Source organism: Grus americana, chromosome 7 (genome assembly GCF_028858705.1).
Source record: "Grus americana isolate bGruAme1 chromosome 7, bGruAme1.mat, whole genome shotgun sequence".
NCBI classification, from domain to species: Eukaryota; Metazoa; Chordata; class Aves; order Gruiformes; family Gruidae; genus Grus; species Grus americana.
Window position 1 is genome coordinate 18,777,525 of NC_072858.1, and position 18,007 is coordinate 18,795,531.

The 18,007-nt window shown below is 38.7% G+C and overlaps 1 protein-coding gene across 6 annotated transcripts in view; it reads left to right on the plus strand.

Annotated features, from left to right (window-relative positions):
* PLCE1 (phospholipase C epsilon 1) overlaps positions 1-17,473 on the plus strand; it is a 163,513-nt gene extending 146,040 nt beyond the window's left edge. For 3 of the 6 annotated variants that reach the window (XM_054831342.1, XM_054831340.1, XM_054831343.1), the window contains 11 exons: positions 2,269-2,400; positions 3,578-3,868; positions 4,657-4,820; positions 5,765-6,026; positions 6,937-7,055; positions 7,999-8,127; positions 8,879-9,088; positions 10,709-10,870; positions 11,042-11,260; positions 12,014-12,226; positions 12,723-17,473. In XM_054831342.1, the coding sequence (XP_054687317.1) occupies positions 2,269-2,400; positions 3,578-3,868; positions 4,657-4,820; positions 5,765-6,026; positions 6,937-7,055; positions 7,999-8,127; positions 8,879-9,088; positions 10,709-10,870; positions 11,042-11,260; positions 12,014-12,193 (1,868 nt within the window). In that variant the 3' untranslated portion in view covers positions 12,194-12,226; positions 12,723-17,473. Of the gene's footprint in view, positions 1-2,268; positions 2,401-3,577; positions 3,869-4,656; positions 4,821-5,764; positions 6,027-6,936; positions 7,056-7,998; positions 8,128-8,878; positions 9,089-10,708; positions 10,871-11,041; positions 11,261-12,013 lie in introns of all 6 variants that reach the window. The other 3 variants (XM_054831341.1, XM_054831344.1, XM_054831345.1) reach the window with 3 other exon arrangements.
* Positions 17,474-18,007: the final 534 nt, after the last annotated feature.

Sequence of the window (18,007 nt, forward strand, 5' to 3'; positions counted from 1 at the left end):
GCTTACACAATGGGTAGAGAAAGTCGAGTACGTAACAACAGGATCTGCACAATCAAGTGCAGAGAGCAGGGAGTCGCCTGAGCTGACCAGCGTGTAATTCAGTCACCATCTCCATTGTATCAGACTATCCGCCCCTATGGTATAGCTTTTCCAGACATTAAACTGAACATTAAAAAGGGCACCCTATGTACAAAAGTACCATAAGTTCTTTTTCCAAGGTCTGCAAACCTGCAGACTAACTGTCTGTTGATCTCAAACACACGGTGAGGGGGTGACAATTACAGTTTAACCTGCTGCTTTCGCATGGTTAGAATAAGAAGGGCAGGGAAATTTGCCATCCCCTGGATTAAAAATTTAAAAGCAGTAAAGCAGTGTGGTTTTATCTAAGATGAGAGACAGGTACTAAATTCTGTAACTCGAAGGATATAGCATAGGGGTTGTAGGGAAATACAAAACATGAACTCTGTCATTATAGTAGTGTGATAGGATCAATGTGCAGTATGGTGGGATCTAAGCTGGTCCTGCTTTGACCAGAGAGTTGGACCAGATAACTTCCAGATCTTTACTAAGCTCTGTTATTTTATGAATTTATGATTCTATGAATAGGTGGTGCTATATTTTGGAGTCAAGGTTAAATTGGAGTGAAAAATGGAGCTTGCCTCTGGGAGGAGGCATGTCACGTGCAAAGCACGGCCATGGGAAAGACTGAAAGAAAACTCCCAGCTGCAGCTTACGCTGTGGCCATCACATGGGGTTCAGTTAACCCTGGTGTTTTGCATTGCACTCTCTGGTGATTTATGAGGTTAGTCTGTTTCCTCAGCGATTGTCTCCACAACAGGATTTTGAAACCTGGATCTTGCTTGCCAAATCCATTTGATCCATTGAAAACCGGGATTAAATAGTGCTGGAAGCACACACTGTGTAACTCCTCATTTTTCTAGTCAGTTCATGCTCCTTGATCTCAGTTTCTACCATCTTCTGTGGTTTATGTATATGCTTTGACCCAAAGAGACAGTACGTCTCCAATGCTGAAAACATTTATGTGTATCCTAAATTTTACTAACCCAAGCAGTTCTATTGAAACTATCAGCATAATTTTACTAAGTACATGTAGACGTGCCATAAAGATTGAGAGCTGAAAATTAACAGCTGTGGACAGACTTCAGTAGGAGAGAGTCCAATGTATCGTATCCTCTTTATGATTTACATTTATAGTTGAAATATTAGTATTAAATCCAGAACGGTCTTTAGGCAGGTGTGAATTGATGCGAGTTCATGAAGGTTTTTTTTATGAGTCACAGTTAGGGAAATCACAGTGTATTTGCTGTGTTATATTTTCTATCACAAGTACATCTTGGGTCTCTGAGAGCATCCCTCAGCTCGCTGCTGTAGGCGTCGGAATAACTATCGTGCGTTTTGACTTTTACTTTAATTTTGGTCTGCCGTGTGCGCTCTCCAAGTCAACAGAAAGAAACTGACCTTAAGGGGGATTAAGTCTGTTTACTTCTCTGGGATTTAGGTCATGATTTTAATGATTATTTTGCTAGAATGAATGTTTGAATAATAGCTATACTAGAGTTTTCCAGCTCTACTTCTAGTACGTATTGGCCATTAAATGCTTAATGGATTTTGCACACCTACCATATTTCCCATCATTGAAATAAAAATTCTAAACAGAAGATAACTCTGAAAACATCTTGAGGTTAAACTGTTGAACCAACAGCATGTGGGCTTTTTCCTTTACATTATGTCTTTAAATCATATTCTTGCAATTTTTTAATTATGTAGGTATCCTATCCTAGATGATTTCCATGATATTCACTACTGTAAAGATTTCCTGCTTCTGTAGAAAGGATTTTTTATTTTTTTAAAAATTATTCCAAGGATGAATATTTTGGGACTTTTACTGCAGATTTTTTTAGTATTAATTAGGACCATTTGATAATTTGAGACAGAGCCACTACCTTCCTCAAGCCAAAAAGTAAAATGGAGAAAAGTTGTATCACAGAGAGATAACTGTATATTGTATTTCTTCATGTTAGTTTTTTATATACATTATATATAAACATACATAATATATACATATATAAAGGCATGTATGTATGTAAAGATGTTAAAATTAAATTATGGAGAAAAATACACTGCTTGCCCTGTGTACTATATAACAGGAGTATTCATGCCTTCAAAAATAATGTAAAATATGATGGAAAATGTCATGCCCTCTTGGTCATGTTTTTTGGCTCATTTATTTCACATTTATGGGAACAGGCTTGTCAACTCTAAACCCATCTGGCTCTAGCAGAGGAAAAGAAAGAAAAAGCAGGAAGTCCATTTTTGGCAACAATCCTGGCAGGCTGAGCCCTGGGGAGTCAGCTACTCTTGCCAAAGCATCTGGAAAAGGTAAAGTTAGCATCTTCTTTCACCAGTCACGTGGAATGACTCTGTGATCCAGCACATGTACCAGACCAAGTTGTTAAAGATCAAATACTTTACAATGTGTAAGATGTTGAACTTTGGAATGGTTTTTCGTTAGAACAGCAGCTATTATAGTAACACTATTATAACTGAAGCGTTGAGTGTGGAATGTTAAAATAGGATTACTTGGTCAGGAATATGAAGACCCTAATTCATAAATGATTCAAAACTAACATACGTTTTAAGTGATGTATCCTAAAGTTTGTATTTTAAAAGGTATGAAGGAGTATTTTCAAAGTACAAATGGAAGACAGAACTGTTGGGCTGGATCCAGAAAAGGATTTTTAGTGTCTGAAGTAGGACTTAGTTGCCTAAAATTCAGCCAAGTCCGAATGTGTAATCGTGCAAACACCCACGTTCCACCTTGGGGAGGTATTTAGACTCTGCAGGTGATTCAGTTTGTGAACTTGGAAATTGTACTTCTGCATAGGAACAGATGTAAAAAAATAAAAAGAAAGTACAGAAAAGATTCTGGAGCAGGATGAGACTCAGATCCCCCGCCTTTCAGGGGAATGCCATAAGCAGAAAGTTACAGAGTTGTACCCTTTCTTGTACTCATTTTCTGGCTCAAGGAATGTCGTATTTTTTTCAGCCCAAGGACATGGCTGCAGCTGACAGGGTAGATTCCCTCCTAGAGGCCAGTGTCCTAAAAGTGAAGAAGCCTAGTGCCTACTTCTAAAGGATATAAGTATTTTGCTGCCTTTGTCCCCTAACCCTTACAGCCTCTGTAGACTGCCTGTTTGGAGACTTAGCAGATGGGTTTCAATCTTGCCTCCCTTCCTCATGTAAAATGTGTAAATGAGAAGAATGGAATTTTATTCCTTTATTTCATTCAGGCCAATGCCAATTAAGTATTTATTTATGAAAATGGTTGTTAGCACATCTAATCATGGTATCATTTCAATACTTAAACATTATGTTTCCTCTCGTAGATTGTTCTTACTGTCTAAGAAGGAATGTGACACGCTGAGTAGTGTCATTTTCTAGGATCACCTTTTTCTATCATAGCCAAAGTATGCACATATACTTCTGTAGAAAACATTGAATTTTTGGAGGGTCTGGATCCTGCAGCTGTAACGTGAGGGTATTGTTTATTTTCCAGGTCCTTTTGATGTGATGCGGCAGACCTGGGAAGATCCTTGCACTCCTTATAACTCTCCAGCTTCTCTCAGTGCTATCATAAGGACGCCCAAGTGCTACCATATCTCCTCCCTGAACGAGAACGCAGCCAAGCGGCTGTGCCGGCGGTACTCGCAGAAGCTGATCCAGCACACCACCTGTCAGCTCCTGAGGACCTACCCTGCTGCCACACGCATCGACTCCTCAAATCCCCATCCGCTGATCTTCTGGCTCCATGGCGTACAGCTTGTGGCGCTTAACTACCAAACAGATGGTACGGGTACACAAACGCACATTTTAATACGTACTAAATGTGAAATAAGTCCTTAAACTGTGAGCTTGTATTTGATATTTACTTTTACGTGCTATCACGAGGGGATGCACCTGTCTGCGTGCCCCAGCACGAGCAGGTTCATACCGTGACAATCTGGTCCTAGAAAGTACCGATCCCAGAGTTCGGGAGCTTCATGCCAGTATAGCAGATCCCCTGATATCACAGAAGTGCCCAGACAGCAACACCTTCCATTTTTATTTTTATTTTATTGCTGAGGGTTGTTTTTTGCCCCCAGTTCAAGTAGCTGTTATCCCTTTCTGATAATTTCAAGTATAAAAAGGTACTGAACTATTTTTTTACTTAGAAGTGCCGCCTTGGATGCTGGTTTAATGTGGATCAAAACATTTTTGGGCCATTTTCTGTCCTAGCTTGTGTTCCTTCACCTTCTCAGTGGGGGATCCATTAGGTCATCTACAAAGCTACATAGTCAATGCTTTTTCATTCTGCGGTTCAGGGCAAATACCTAGAAACTTCTCAGAGAATAGGTGCAGGCAAGCCCTACAGTTGGATAAAGATAACGGAAAGGGATAGAATGGACTATTCTTAGAGTTTTGTGTAATTAAGTATTGGATAGATTGGATACATAAATTACAGCTATCTCTGAAAACCAAGAATGAATTGATAGTACATGACTAAAACCAAAAAATAATTAAAACATGTCTTTACTGTTAAAGTTTTTCCATTGTACCATTGCTCTTTGTCAGTTTTGACTGCCTTAACTTTCACAGATCTTCCTCTGCAACTTAATGCAGCGATGTTTGAGGCCAATGGTGGCTGTGGATATGTTTTGAAACCTCCTGTTCTGTGGGATAAAAATTGTTCAATGTACCAGCAGTTTTGTCCGTTAGAAAGAGATCTTGATAATAAGGAGCCAGCTATATATTCTTTAACAGTAAGTACATTAAAAAGGAATTTCATGCAGCCAAAGAGATAGCAGTAGACAACGTTTAACTACAGTAATCAGCATTACAGTCATGCCTCTGTATGAAAAGATTGAACCTTTAATTGTTGCTTGTGCATCTGAAGGTCAGCATAACTAACAGAAATTGGAGGTGGAAGGAGCAAATAATTGTCTTTATTTTATTTTGTTGGCTGGTTTGTATCCATAGTTACTTCTACTGTTGCCTTCACAATATTTGTCGAAACCCATCCTGAAAGCATTTTCCCTGGGACTACGCAACTGTGTAAAATTATACATGTGCCTGGATGTTTCACAGGTTTGTGAACACTTGAGAAGCTACACAAAAAGCCATTATGAAAAGCTGTACTGAATCTTAAAGAAATATTTTTAAAAGTTATATAATAAGATATATAATTCATGGATTTATGGCCAAAAAAAATGTATTCTAAGAAGCTAGTCCCTTCCAGGAAGGGTTTCAGAAAAGTGAGATTCATAAGAATCAAAATTCTCCCAGCTGTGGTAATTGCACACCCAATTCTCGTGTTGTGTATGCCAAAGCAAGCCAGAGGTCAGTGCCATCACCGCAGAGTAATGGAGAAGAAAATTTGATCCTTTTTGACTATGTTACTGGTACATTCCTTCTGGATTAACTTTCAGATGCCTCGAATGGTTATGCTCATGATGTATAGCTTATTTTTTTCAGAGGGAAGATACTGTAGCAACGGCATTGGCAGGGGGGTAGGGAGGGCATTAAAGCAGCTCCGCTTCTGAAATTACTGCCCTGGCAATTACAGAAGTAGGGGAGCGTTGTAATTAAATCAGCATGTAAACATAATCTGCTTAGGAGTGTGATAAACAATATTTAGCTGAGCTAATCGTGACAAGTAAAAGAATTACTCCATTAATTGTTTTCTCTGTGTATTCCTCGGCTTCAGATTGTGTCTGGACAGAATGTCTGCCCTAGCAATAGCATGGGCAGTCCGTGCATTGAAATCGACGTGCTGGGGATGCCTCTGGATAGCTGCCATTTCCGGACGAAGCCCATTCATCGCAACACACTCAACCCCATGTGGAATGAACAGTTTCTTTTCCGGGTTCACTTCGAAGATTTGGTCTTTCTTCGGTTTGCAGTTGTTGAAAATAACAGCTCAGCTGTAACAGCTCAGAGAATCATTCCCCTAAAAGCTCTAAAAAGAGGTACAGTATAGTTCGTAGTGACACCCTATGCCAAAATGGTCCAGCAGATTCCTGGACTGAATCCTGCCGGAGGGATATTTTTAATCAGCTGGTTGCATTTTTCTAGAGGAGACAGGGAGCAAATATCAGACAACATGCTTTGCCCTGGCAGTACGATGCAGATCTAATCGACTCCCTGGGAGCTGGAGGCTGACCAGTGACTTTGTAAGAGGTCAGATCTTGTGCTGTTGCAGAAACTGGGGCATTCTGAACGCAGGTGCTCCGATCCCGAGCTGTGGCTGTGACGTTGTGTTCACCTTGAGACTTGCAGCTCCCTTAGGAAGTGTGGAGTGGTTTCGCTCCCTGCCACAGTTGTCCTTTGCCCAAGAAACTGCTGCAACTGGTGATCGCTGGGCAGAGGGGAACTGCACTTCTTGCAGCCGTGGCTGGAGGAGAGGTGAAGGAAGGGTGAAAAAAGGAGAGAGAGAGAGATTAGGAAGCATCATTAATTCTGTGACACCTGCGGGAGGGAGCTTCCTTATTGCCAGCAGCTCCTCAGCAGAACGGTAAAAATACTTTCATGTTCGCTTTGTGCCACTGTAACATGCAACAATCTTAGCATATGAGGAGATGTGGCCATAGACATGCATTTTCCCAGCAAGAATTTGTCCTCATTTCATTCATATTCTAATATTTAGCTGTTTCATGTATGAATATATTGAATGTTATGGCAAAACAAAGGTAGGCAGCTATATGAGCTGCTCAGGATTTGGGCTACACTGTTGTACAGACAAAGAGTGTTAATGCGGTGTTCTTACAGTGCTTTAAATACTATAGGTGTCGCAAATTGTAGCTATAAATATAGCAAATCTGAGTTTTCCATTTATGAGACTTGTGGCAAAGTACTTACAGAAGGGTGTTTTCTCTTTAGGCTATAGACATGTCCAGCTCCGTAACCTGCACAATGAAGCATTAGAAATTTCTAGTTTATTCATAAACAGTCGGAGAATGGAAGAAAGTCCCTCTGGAAACACTCTGCCTGCATCTATGGTAATTTAATTATCTTTTTGTGAATGCCATGTGTTCTTGTCTTAATGACTACTACGGTGTGAAGACTTCTAGAACCAGACTGTTCAAAGATGTTAGCCCCTAAACCTGCACATTTTTCAGAAGTACCTTGATATGCCTAATTCTTTTCGGCTTTGGTGGAAGTAAGGTCCCCCCACCTGGCTGAAACTGTGGGAGGGTAAATCTTTTCAAAGTCTGGCTTTTGGTGTATTTAGGTATAGCACGAGAACTCCTGTGCTGGAGAAGGAGTGAGGTTGAGCACTCATGCATTCCTTTATACATGAATCATAAGCAATGCATTTGGGATAGAAAAGAAAGATACAAATTACCAACAACTTTGAAATAATGACAGTAAAATTGAATTCTGTTACATGAAAAGATGGAGTCTGTATTTGCATAAATACATACATATTTATGTAAGTGTATGTGTGCACATCTATATGCTTATATGCGCAGCAGATGTGTTGCAGATGTTATCATCCTGTGAACACATGCCAAACATATCTTGGTGAATTACTAGGGCAGAAAGGAAGAACATAAATGGTTTGGAGGGTAAAGCAAAGCTATAAATTTTCATCCAGTAATTCGTACCCTGAATCCAAATAGTCTGAGCTCATATAGAATGCAGATAGTAAGCGATGGAGGTCTACCCTTTGTTCAGTGGCAGTTTAGGTACTCTCACTGGAAAACTTCCTTTTTCTTCTTTCTCTTCAGCTTCAAGGTAGGATGAGGTGGGGTCTTTTGGTGGCTTGGTTTGTTGGGGTTTTTAATGGCTTGATCTGTAGTGTGAGAGACATGTTATTAGCTGGATAGCTTTGCTCTGTCAAGGTCCTTACAACTTGTGTGTACAGTTTCTTTTAAGCAACCTAAAAATAATGTGCCTGCGTAAAAACATTTGGTAACCTGTTGAATGTTGTCTGAACAGTTGTTTGGCACAGGGGAAAGGAAGGCTGCTGTAACTTCCAAAGTGACAATTCATGGAATTCCAGGCCCGGAGCCTTTCACTGTTTTTAATGTAAGTGGGGGGACCACAGCTGCACAGCTTCTCCATCAGGTAAGTTGCCTGCTGAATTGCAGACTCTAATTGCAAGAATCCACGCTAACATCATTCTGGACATTCATCTCCCTGCATTTCTCACATGCGGGGTCATTGTTAGTCATTCATCACAGCAAGGAGGTGCTTTAGACCTGTATTACTGTGGAATTAATTAGATTGCAAACACAGAGTATCATCGGTGAAATTTTCCCAATCTTGGCTTCAGAGAATGGGTTTATCATCTTAGAACATATTCCCTATCAGTATTTTAATATTTGGGCATATGCAAATGAGAAAATCTTTCTGACCCACAGAAGCAGTGTGCTGTCCTTACAACAAGGACAAACATTTCTGCACAATTCTTTGAAGCTGAGCACCATAGGAATACCGAGTAAAAGTTTGAGGGCTAAGTTCATGAGTAGAAAAACCAGTTAACTCAACAGGGTTTGTTATTCTAGCAGTGGGAAAAGACTGTACTGTCCTGGGATTATGAATAAATTGTCTGGCCAGCCAAACAGGACAGAAATAAGCTTAAATAGTACTGCCTTGTCTGGAATAGTTGAACTGTGTGGCTAGGCTAAAGAGAACAGTACATTACCCTGGAGTAAAATATCTGGATAATAAATAGCACATCAGAAATCTTGCCTGCGCTATCAGAATAGTTATTGATTCTTAAAGCTTCTTTATTCATTCTCATTTCTAACTACTATTTATGCAGTGATTATATTTAGTATTCTAATTGCTGCGTGTTTATTGTGGTCTGTCTTAGCTCTTGGCTACCACAAAAGGCACCGAGTCATGTGCTGCAGACTATTTTCTGATGGAAGAGAAAAGTTTTATATCTAAAGAAAAGAGCGAATGCAGAAAACCACCATTCCAGAGAGTAATTGGTCCTGATGAAGGGCTAGTGCAGCTTTTGAACAGTTGGTTCCCAGAAGAAGGATATGTTGGAAGGATTATCTTTAAAACCCGAGAGGAAGTAAGTCTGTTTTAGATACATTGTTATTTACAAAGGTAGCTAAAAATAGCTGTTTGGACCAGGAAACAAAAGGGTGCAGTATTTGTTTCGCTACTTGGTGAGTAACATCAGTGCTGTGTACATGATTTAAAACCAAACATAACTCTTGAGTGAGTGAGCACAACCAGACTTTACACCCCTGTGTGACACCCACTTCACGCAGCTCTAGGATCAGCTATGTGATGTTTAATCGTTATCGCTTACTCAACAGTTCGATGCTACTAGCTTACTGTTTTGACTGATAGATCTAAGTGTAAATCTAGATTTTGATGTGATAATATAAAGAAATAAGGATAATAGTTAATACCAAAGGATCACAGATAACGGAACTCCAGACTACAATTATCAGTTTAGATGTCAGCAACTTCTTCTCTGCCAAGAAAAATTAGAAAGGATTTTAATACTAAGTCTAAAAAAAAAAAAAAAAAACCACCTCAAAGGATAATTATCAATGATAGCCTAAAAGAATGAAGTAGGGGATTTCTTGTAATTTAAAGGAGGAAGATGGAGCAATTACTTCGGTTTAAACTGAGCAAAACATCCACAGCTTGAAAATATGCTAGTGCCCAGGCTTGTGAGAGAGAAACACAAAAGCAGGAGAAAGACACTCAACGATCTCATTTTCAGAGGCTCTTCCTTTGGTCAGTTCAGCATATAATAATGCTTGCTTAGTCTGAATATAGTAATGTGTGTGCATATATATTAATACAAACAGATTTTCCATACACAAATGACAGAGATCCTCTGGGATCCTTTAAAATGAAAAAAAAAAAAAAAAAAATTAACTGATTATTTTAATACAACTTTTGATAAAGCTTCAACTTGACAAATTGCCATTATATTGCGCAAATCCGTATTTTGTTTTCCTCTATTTCTGATATTTGGAGCAAAAATTACTGGGTAGACATTTGTTTGTGGAAATAGTAGCCTACTTAATTCAGCTGACTGCAACGCTTACTTTGTAAGTGTATGTGACCACAAATGTGTCACTGCCAAACCCCATTCTTTCAGAAAACAGGTCTTAGCATATGTGAAAATTATGCTGTAGATTTGTCCTGTGACGTTAGTACCTCAAAGCATTAGCTGTGATTTTTGAGCCTTTCTGCAGACAGCAGCCTCAGATCTTGGAGCAAGAGATTTTCATGGAAAAACAAGGAATGGGTCCATTTGTAGGGTGCGCTACACAGCCTGTTTGCAGCTTATGAATTCAAGCTGTGTCACAAGGGGCTAGAGAGAAATGCATTACCTGAGAGAAGGTGCAGGGAGGCATTCTGTCTGAGATCTGCCCCAGTCACAGAGCCTGGAAAAATGATTTATGTGATCATTTGTGCATAATGTGGTACATGCATATGTCTCCATTCCTTGCCTACTATAAGAGGTATTTCAGACACTGATTTTAGAAGCAGAGGTATTTATTGTTAGCAATAGTGACTGGTCAAAACTCTTAGATGACTTGCATTTAATGAAGTGGAGCTGGGGCAACAGCAGTCTCCAGTTTTCGTATGATAAGAACCTTTTGTGACCACCAGCTATTAGTGACCTCTCTGAAGTAAATGAATTTGGCTCTCCTACTTTCTATAGAATTTAAACGAGAGAAACTCCTTTCAAGAAGCAAAGGAAGATGCAGCCATCAGCTCTGAGGATGACAGTTTCTTTGTTCAGGTACACGATGTCTCCCCAGAGCAACCACGCACTGTCATCAAAGCTCCCCGCTTCAGCACAGCTCAGGATGTCATACAGCAGGTAAGCAGCATGTATCCATTCAGTAGGTCTTGTAATGTGTAGGGTGGAGGTTGGTTTCACACAAGGTAAGGTAGGGTTTGTTCTCACCACTAGCTGAGGAATCAGTTCAGTAACCCAGATCTGAGGAATGCCTTTTTTTTTTTTTTTGGTCTTTTTTCTGCTTTTAAACAGACTCTTTGCAAAGCCAAATACTCCTACAGCATTTTGAGCAATCCAAATCCAAGTGATTACGTGCTTTTGGAAGAGGTGACAAAAGAGCCAGCAAACAAAAAGTCCTCAACATCGAAACCATCTCAGAGGATTCTTTCTGATCAGGAGTGTGTGTTTCAGGCCCAAAGCAAGTGGAAGGGAGCAGGAAAATTTATCCTTAAACTCAAAGAACAGGTCCAGGTAAAATATTAAATACTTTGCGGCTGGTTTTACAGATGGTGTATGATCAGCTTAATGGGAAGCTACTTTCAGTGGGGAGGAGACATGACTGGCATGAAGCTGAGTGGGCAGAAGAGATGACAACAAAAAGCAGATTCCTCTTTTCTCTGCACCTCTCTTTTTTTTTTCTTTGCAAAACTGCATCAGTTACATCCAGCAACACGATTCCCTCAAAGCCTGCAAATCCCATCCTAACTTTTATCTTTTGCTACCAGCTTTCTGTTTTTCAAAATCCGCTGGCTGTGCATGCTGGCTGTGCATGCCATGCTCCCATCATGGTAAAGCAGGACTAGTCAAATGGGCAGAACAAAGTCTCCTTTATTCCTGCCCAGTGAACACGTTGGTCTGTTGCTTTATCTCAGGCTTTGGGAAATGGCAGGAATGAAGTACGTGCCTGTTGGGAGAAGGAGCTGTGTTCTCCTTTCCAGGTGATGCCACCAATCCACAGCACTTGTTGCTTTAAAGTAGCTGTGGCATAAGCATAGATTTTATACAAGTTAATACCAAATTTGCTAAATGTATCTTTGGCAATGCATAACTTTCAATAACTTTATTCAGAACAATTGGAAGAATGTGCTTGGCTATGAAAGCCCAGCCATGCTGAGTTACAGAAGGGAGGCCTGCTTAGAAATAGGTTCAGGTGGTTTCATATTTCAGAGCTAACAAACAGCCTGTTAAACCACTTCTATGATCTGATGTACTCTTTTTTTACAGGCAGCACGAGATGACAAAAGAAAAGGCATTTCCTTTACCAGTGAACTGAAGAAGTTAACCAAGTCAAGCAAGCAGTACCGGGGATTCATATCTCCACCTCTGCAGGTCTTGCCGGACAGTCCACAGAGCAAGGATGAAAGGTCTGCCTGCGGTCTGACTTTTGGTGACGTTATGGAGTAAAACCCACCACTGCCTGCAGTATGGTCTGGTCAGGTATGAAATACCGATTCTATCTCTGAGCAATCATTTAATACATGATATACAGAGTATGTTTTTCAAAGCTGTAGTTGGTTAAAGCACAGCGAGGTACAAGAGACTGACAAAGACCCATGAAAGCCTCACCCATTGGTGTGCACAGGCACAGTAACACCAGCAAGGGCTCCAGTTATTTATTATGGCATTTGCTACTGAGAATCAGAATGGTGTGAAGACTGGCATTTCACCTGCTTTCTCTGCCCATTTGAAAAACAAAACCAAAATGTCACATCCTGGTTGATTTTACAGTGCGCATTTTAATCAACTGACTGTGCTTAATTAACAATGTCCTGTTACTCTTTTGCTCTGGGCCAAAATAAATAGAAGTATCCCATAGAGCTTTTGTTATTTTTTTAATAAATGCATGTAATAAAGTTATCAGGATGGACTATCTCCTTTTTAGCTAAAACAAGTTTATAGTGTTAATTTCTCTCTCTGTGGATTTTTTTTCCAGAAATGTTTAAACATTTTTACTGTCCTTTCTGAATTTCTTCCATCTTGCTTCAGTCGAAACAACAAATGAAATACACAACATAAGACTGTCTTGTTTATATGAAGACAGTGCATGTAGCTTGTCCACCAACAGGTGTTTGTTTGCATAGTGCTACTACAGCTCATGGTAAACGAAGAAAAAAATCTTTTTCAGTGTTGATAATCCCATCTCATGTATGGCCAATTTACAATTACATTTTTCTTTCCTCATGCACCTAATTATTAAAGCGTTCTTTGACGTGCACTGCCATACTACTGCTCAATCATTAAATTAACAGAATTCAAATAATATTTCAAATATGAAGGGACAAATGTGATACGTTCTTTCTAGGCTACCATAAAATCCCTAAATCATCAAAACAATCTGAATTCAAGAAAAGCGAAGTAAATCATGCAAAGATCCCAGTCACATTCCCTCTTCTTCTGCATTTGTTCTTTCATTTTTTGAAAACTGGAATTTACATCACCAAATCCTTCTGCAGTGCCTTTGAAGGAACCTGCTGCGGTCTGACCTGGTCAGCCCTCGTGTGCCCTGGGCTATGGATGCTTAATCCAGGCAATGCTGCTGGGTTAACATCCAGAATCTGGGAATCCTAAGTGGGATGGCGTAGATTGGAAAGATGCCTGTCAGCTCTTGGAAGATTCTCCTCTTCCCATATCTTCACATCTGCAGATTCTCGATGGGCAGATGAAGTTTTCTTGGACTGTATGTTGTAAACAAACATGCGTCGTCGCCCTCTCCTTTTTAAACAAAGGATAATTTTAGCTAGATGCTTCTAGGGAAACTGAAGGCAGAGACTCAGAGTGTTCTTTTATGTGTATTATATTAAAATAATGCACTTTTACCTGAAGATTTCTTGTTAAACACTGTGTTAAGTGACTGTAAAGAGATTTAAATATACTGTAACTTCCTTTGCCTATCTGTTTAACTTTGGTGAATATACACAAAACACTCAAATTATTTATGGTTTACCTACTTTAACAAAATAATGTACAATAGCTAAATACACCTAACTGGTAGTGATACTTTGACAAGAAACAACGTTTTCTTCTTATAAATTCTAGTTTTCAAGGCTTGTGTTTAAAGAAAGAATATTTATTAACATGTTCCAAAGTACATGCTATTGTATAATATATTTATCATATACTACTTTTTAGAAAATGCAGAATTTTTACCTCTCTCTGGATTTAGAGGAAAAAATGTTTGGACTTTTCTGGTGGTTTCTTTTCAGCACAAGACATTTAATGCCCAAGCCTGACCAAACTCGTAACAATGCATTGAAAAATATAATTAACATTTCAAAATTTTGAATTCAAAGTACATTTTTCCATACAGTCAGGAAATGTCTTTTTACTTGTCTGTTAAACCCAGAGAGTATAAAGAACTCTTACACTATAACTCTTGACGTTTTTGTTTACATAGAAACACTGTTGTAAAGTTTTATGTTTGCTGAATTCATCTTTTGATATTTAAGTTAGTTGTGGTTGTGTCTTTTTTTTTTTTTTCCATGGGAGTTCACGTGCTTAGCTAGTTAAAACAATCCATACCTACTTACAGGGGCACAACTGAATGATACAATTGCTGAAATCAATCATCCCTTTCATTTCACACAAGAAGTGCATCTGTGGTGAATAAATTGCTCTGCACACATTTTGTCTCCCTAGACCAATCCCTAAACAAAGCATTGCAGTTACCTGGTGTGACTAAATCAAGAAATCCACGAATACAAGGGGCGACTCATGCACTCTGTTCTTCCACATCAACTTCAGCACTTGAGCACAAAACGTTGCTGCTCCTGAGAGAGAAGCTGCATCAGGCAGAGGATAAAACAGCAGTGTAACTAAAAGGAAGTTGACTTTTGCTAGAATGAAAGGAAGGAAGTTACAGGCAATAGTCCTATGACAACACCTGACCCTCCCTACCCCCCTCCCAGTAATTAGAAAATGAAGTGAAAGACAGCAAAGTCATTAATTGCCATATAAACAAGCAGACAGAACCTGCATTCTGTCACCAGAAGCTATGAAGTCTTTCACTAGACACTACAGAAAATTCCTATAAAGTAACCATTAACAAAGCAAAAAAGTGCCCTCTTGAGGTCATTTCCAGCTTCCAGGGAAAATCACCACAGAAACACAAAAAAAGTCAAATTTCCCTGTGGCATATCTTCCCAGAGACCATGAACTTCCCACTGCTTATCTTCCGTGCCGATGTAGCAAAACAGCATTTTGCAATACAGCACTCACGATCTGATTAAAAACCCCAACCACGTCCTAGCTCAGCCTCTTCACTCACGCATTGCCGCTCCTCTCGCCCTACCCCGCCTCATATACGTAGTGCAAGACTGACACTGAGTAAAACGTTAGCAGTGACAACTTACCTATCATTTTATAGCCATAGTTTACTTTGGAATTATTGGGAAATACTTACCTCAACTTACTGTACAATTCAACTAATGCAAACTTTTTTTTAAAAAAAATGTTAATTTCAGTCTGTTGTTTCAACACAGTAGCAATTCCACATCACTGAGATTTTTTTTTTTTTCCTCCTTTTGGTGTTTTTAATGGCATTTTAGAACCAATACTTACTTTCCTGTAGAGTTTCCCCTTACCTGCTTTGCTCTTTTTTTGTGTGTGTGTTATATTCAGCAGCACTGAAAATAAAATTCTTAACATCACCTATAGTATCATACTAGGCTGGAAGACACACTTGCTAATTCATTAGATTCAACATAGAAAGTTCTTACACCTCTGTTGTCATCCACCAATGGTTTTCTGTCACATAGATTTAAAAAAAAAAAACAAAAAAAACCAACCACACGAAACCACAAAACAAAACCCAAAATACCCTTGGGACACTAGCCATGTCATATTGTGTAACACAGGTCTAACACTAGCCTGAAGTCTAGTGACAATTTAAAAACAGTAGTTTTGTACTATTTCTGCTAATACAGTAAGTTTCTTTGTGTGGGCATAGTTTATTAATGTATCTTCCTCATCAATCAAAGCCTAAAGCTGCATTTGCTGCTGTTTATCACAGTGAAATACAGCAAAATATATAGCTTTCTATTAAAAACCCCCAACTGTATATGCATGCAGACATCTGGATTTGTGTAAGACTAATTACACTGTTCCAGTATTTTTGTTAATATATAATTTAATTTCAAGTTTTAGGTATTGGTAAATAGCAGCGTGAACTATTGTTGGTGAAACATGGTACATTTTGGGGTGAAGTTGGAAAGAAATACAGTATCCTTCCCTTCATGTTGGTTCGAAGTATCCTAATAATGAAAATACAACACCACTTGAAGCATTAAACAGGTTTTTGGTTTTTTTGGTTGTTGCTTTTTTTTTTTTTTGTTAACTTTTGTGAAAGCCCAGTTAAACAGATTTCACGTGCTGAGTTATTTTAATAGGAAAGTTTATTCTGCTTAGCCACAGGTTTGATTTCTGCAGGAATACCTGCCCACACATTCCTATGACAAGACTGACAAAATAACTTTGTCCCTTTCTGTGCTTTTGGCTGGGCAAAGACATCAACTAGGAAAATACATTCATTTTTACGTTACAAACTATTTACAGGAAGCAGCTTCCAGGATAAAGTTTGAAAGAAAGGAATGTAAATAATCAACACTTTCCAGAAACATGCAGTCTCTGAGAGGTAGCAGGCCTCACAATGAACAGTTTACAGGTGGAAATCTCACTCTCTGTTGCCTATTGACAAAAATACAGAGGTATTTTGTTCTATACTGTTTTAAAAACGGTTAATTTTCTACCTATTTTTCTTGCATAGCATGTGCTGCTTGCTGTGGTGTGACTGTATGGAAGTTGGGCAGCCGTGGACCCTGGCCCTGCTGCAGTAGAACTCAGTTTGCAGGAGCCGGGGCACACCAGGAGGTACTTCCTACCTCCTCAAGACTTCCTGGTCTGTTTTACTGATCCCAAGTTTAGCAGTTAGAAGAATAAAAAATACTTTCTCAGTTTTCATTTTTAAAACCTAGTCACATTATTGTTATTACTACAAATATTACTAGATGAAGTATCTCAATAGCCATCTTTAGAAAGCCATCTGCTTCTAGAAATCACGTGCTTTCAAGAATTAAAGACTTTAACATGGAAATATCTAAATATTTCAAGAACACATTCTTTTACAGTCATAGTTCGTCTTTCAAAAAGAACTTGCTGGTAGCTTTACATTTCAGTGAAAGGTTGAGGCTGCAGCTTCTGAAACTGAACTGGCTGTTGTGCTCTAGCTCCCCAAGTGCTTCAGCTAGCATTTGGGTTTTATTCACTGGCCGTTACTATTCCACTATTAAATTCAGTTTACTTTTAGGGTAGCCCACTAAATGTAACAATGGTGGTGTTTTTCTCCTGTCTGTGATTAAGTATTTTGTAACTTCAATAGTGATAGACATTTGACAGAGTTAGCAAATTAAACACAAATAAATAGCAGTAAATAGATTTTGCTCCAATACAAGTATAGGTTATTTCAGTATGACTTAGTTGTACAGTTGTCTTCCTCTGCCTCTTAGAGCATGTCAAAGTATTCTGACAATGCAACATCACTATGTGCCAGTCTTTACATTGTTTGGAAACTATGTAAAATGAACAATTTTAAAAGTGACTTTTCCACCTGGACTATTTTCTCTCTGCTGACTTGAAAAATAAACTTGTATTTGTATATGTTGTAAAAAAATAAATGGTTTAAGATGTTCACTCTTTCCTTTTGCCTTCCTGAACAGACAAAGTACTGGCAAATGTCCCACCTGGAATTTTTCAGAATTTAAATCACATCCGTATTTGCAATCATTTTAGCTGCTAAAAAGAACTATTCAAAAGCTATGGGAATGGAAACCTAAACATACAGAAACACGTGTATTACCACCAGTATTACGTAGGTAGTTTTGTAATCTACATAGTAAAACATGTATTTTCTAATCCATTAATAGGTAGATATTTATTCCAAAAATGTTTGTCAATTTATGTTTAACTAATTGAGATTTAGTGAACTTGTCTGATTACATGTTTCTAGTATTACTAAAATAAAAATAGATTACTTATAAAAGTATCTAATAACCATAAATGAGTTTAAAGGACTAAAAACTCTAGAGAAAAAGAAATATTTTCTGATTACTGTAAGGAGGTCAGCGACTTGAGCAAAAGCTTTGCAAAACTTACAAGTATTATTATCACATCATAGACTACATACGCTACAAAATGTATTAGCTGCCAGCCAGGGACAGTCCACTG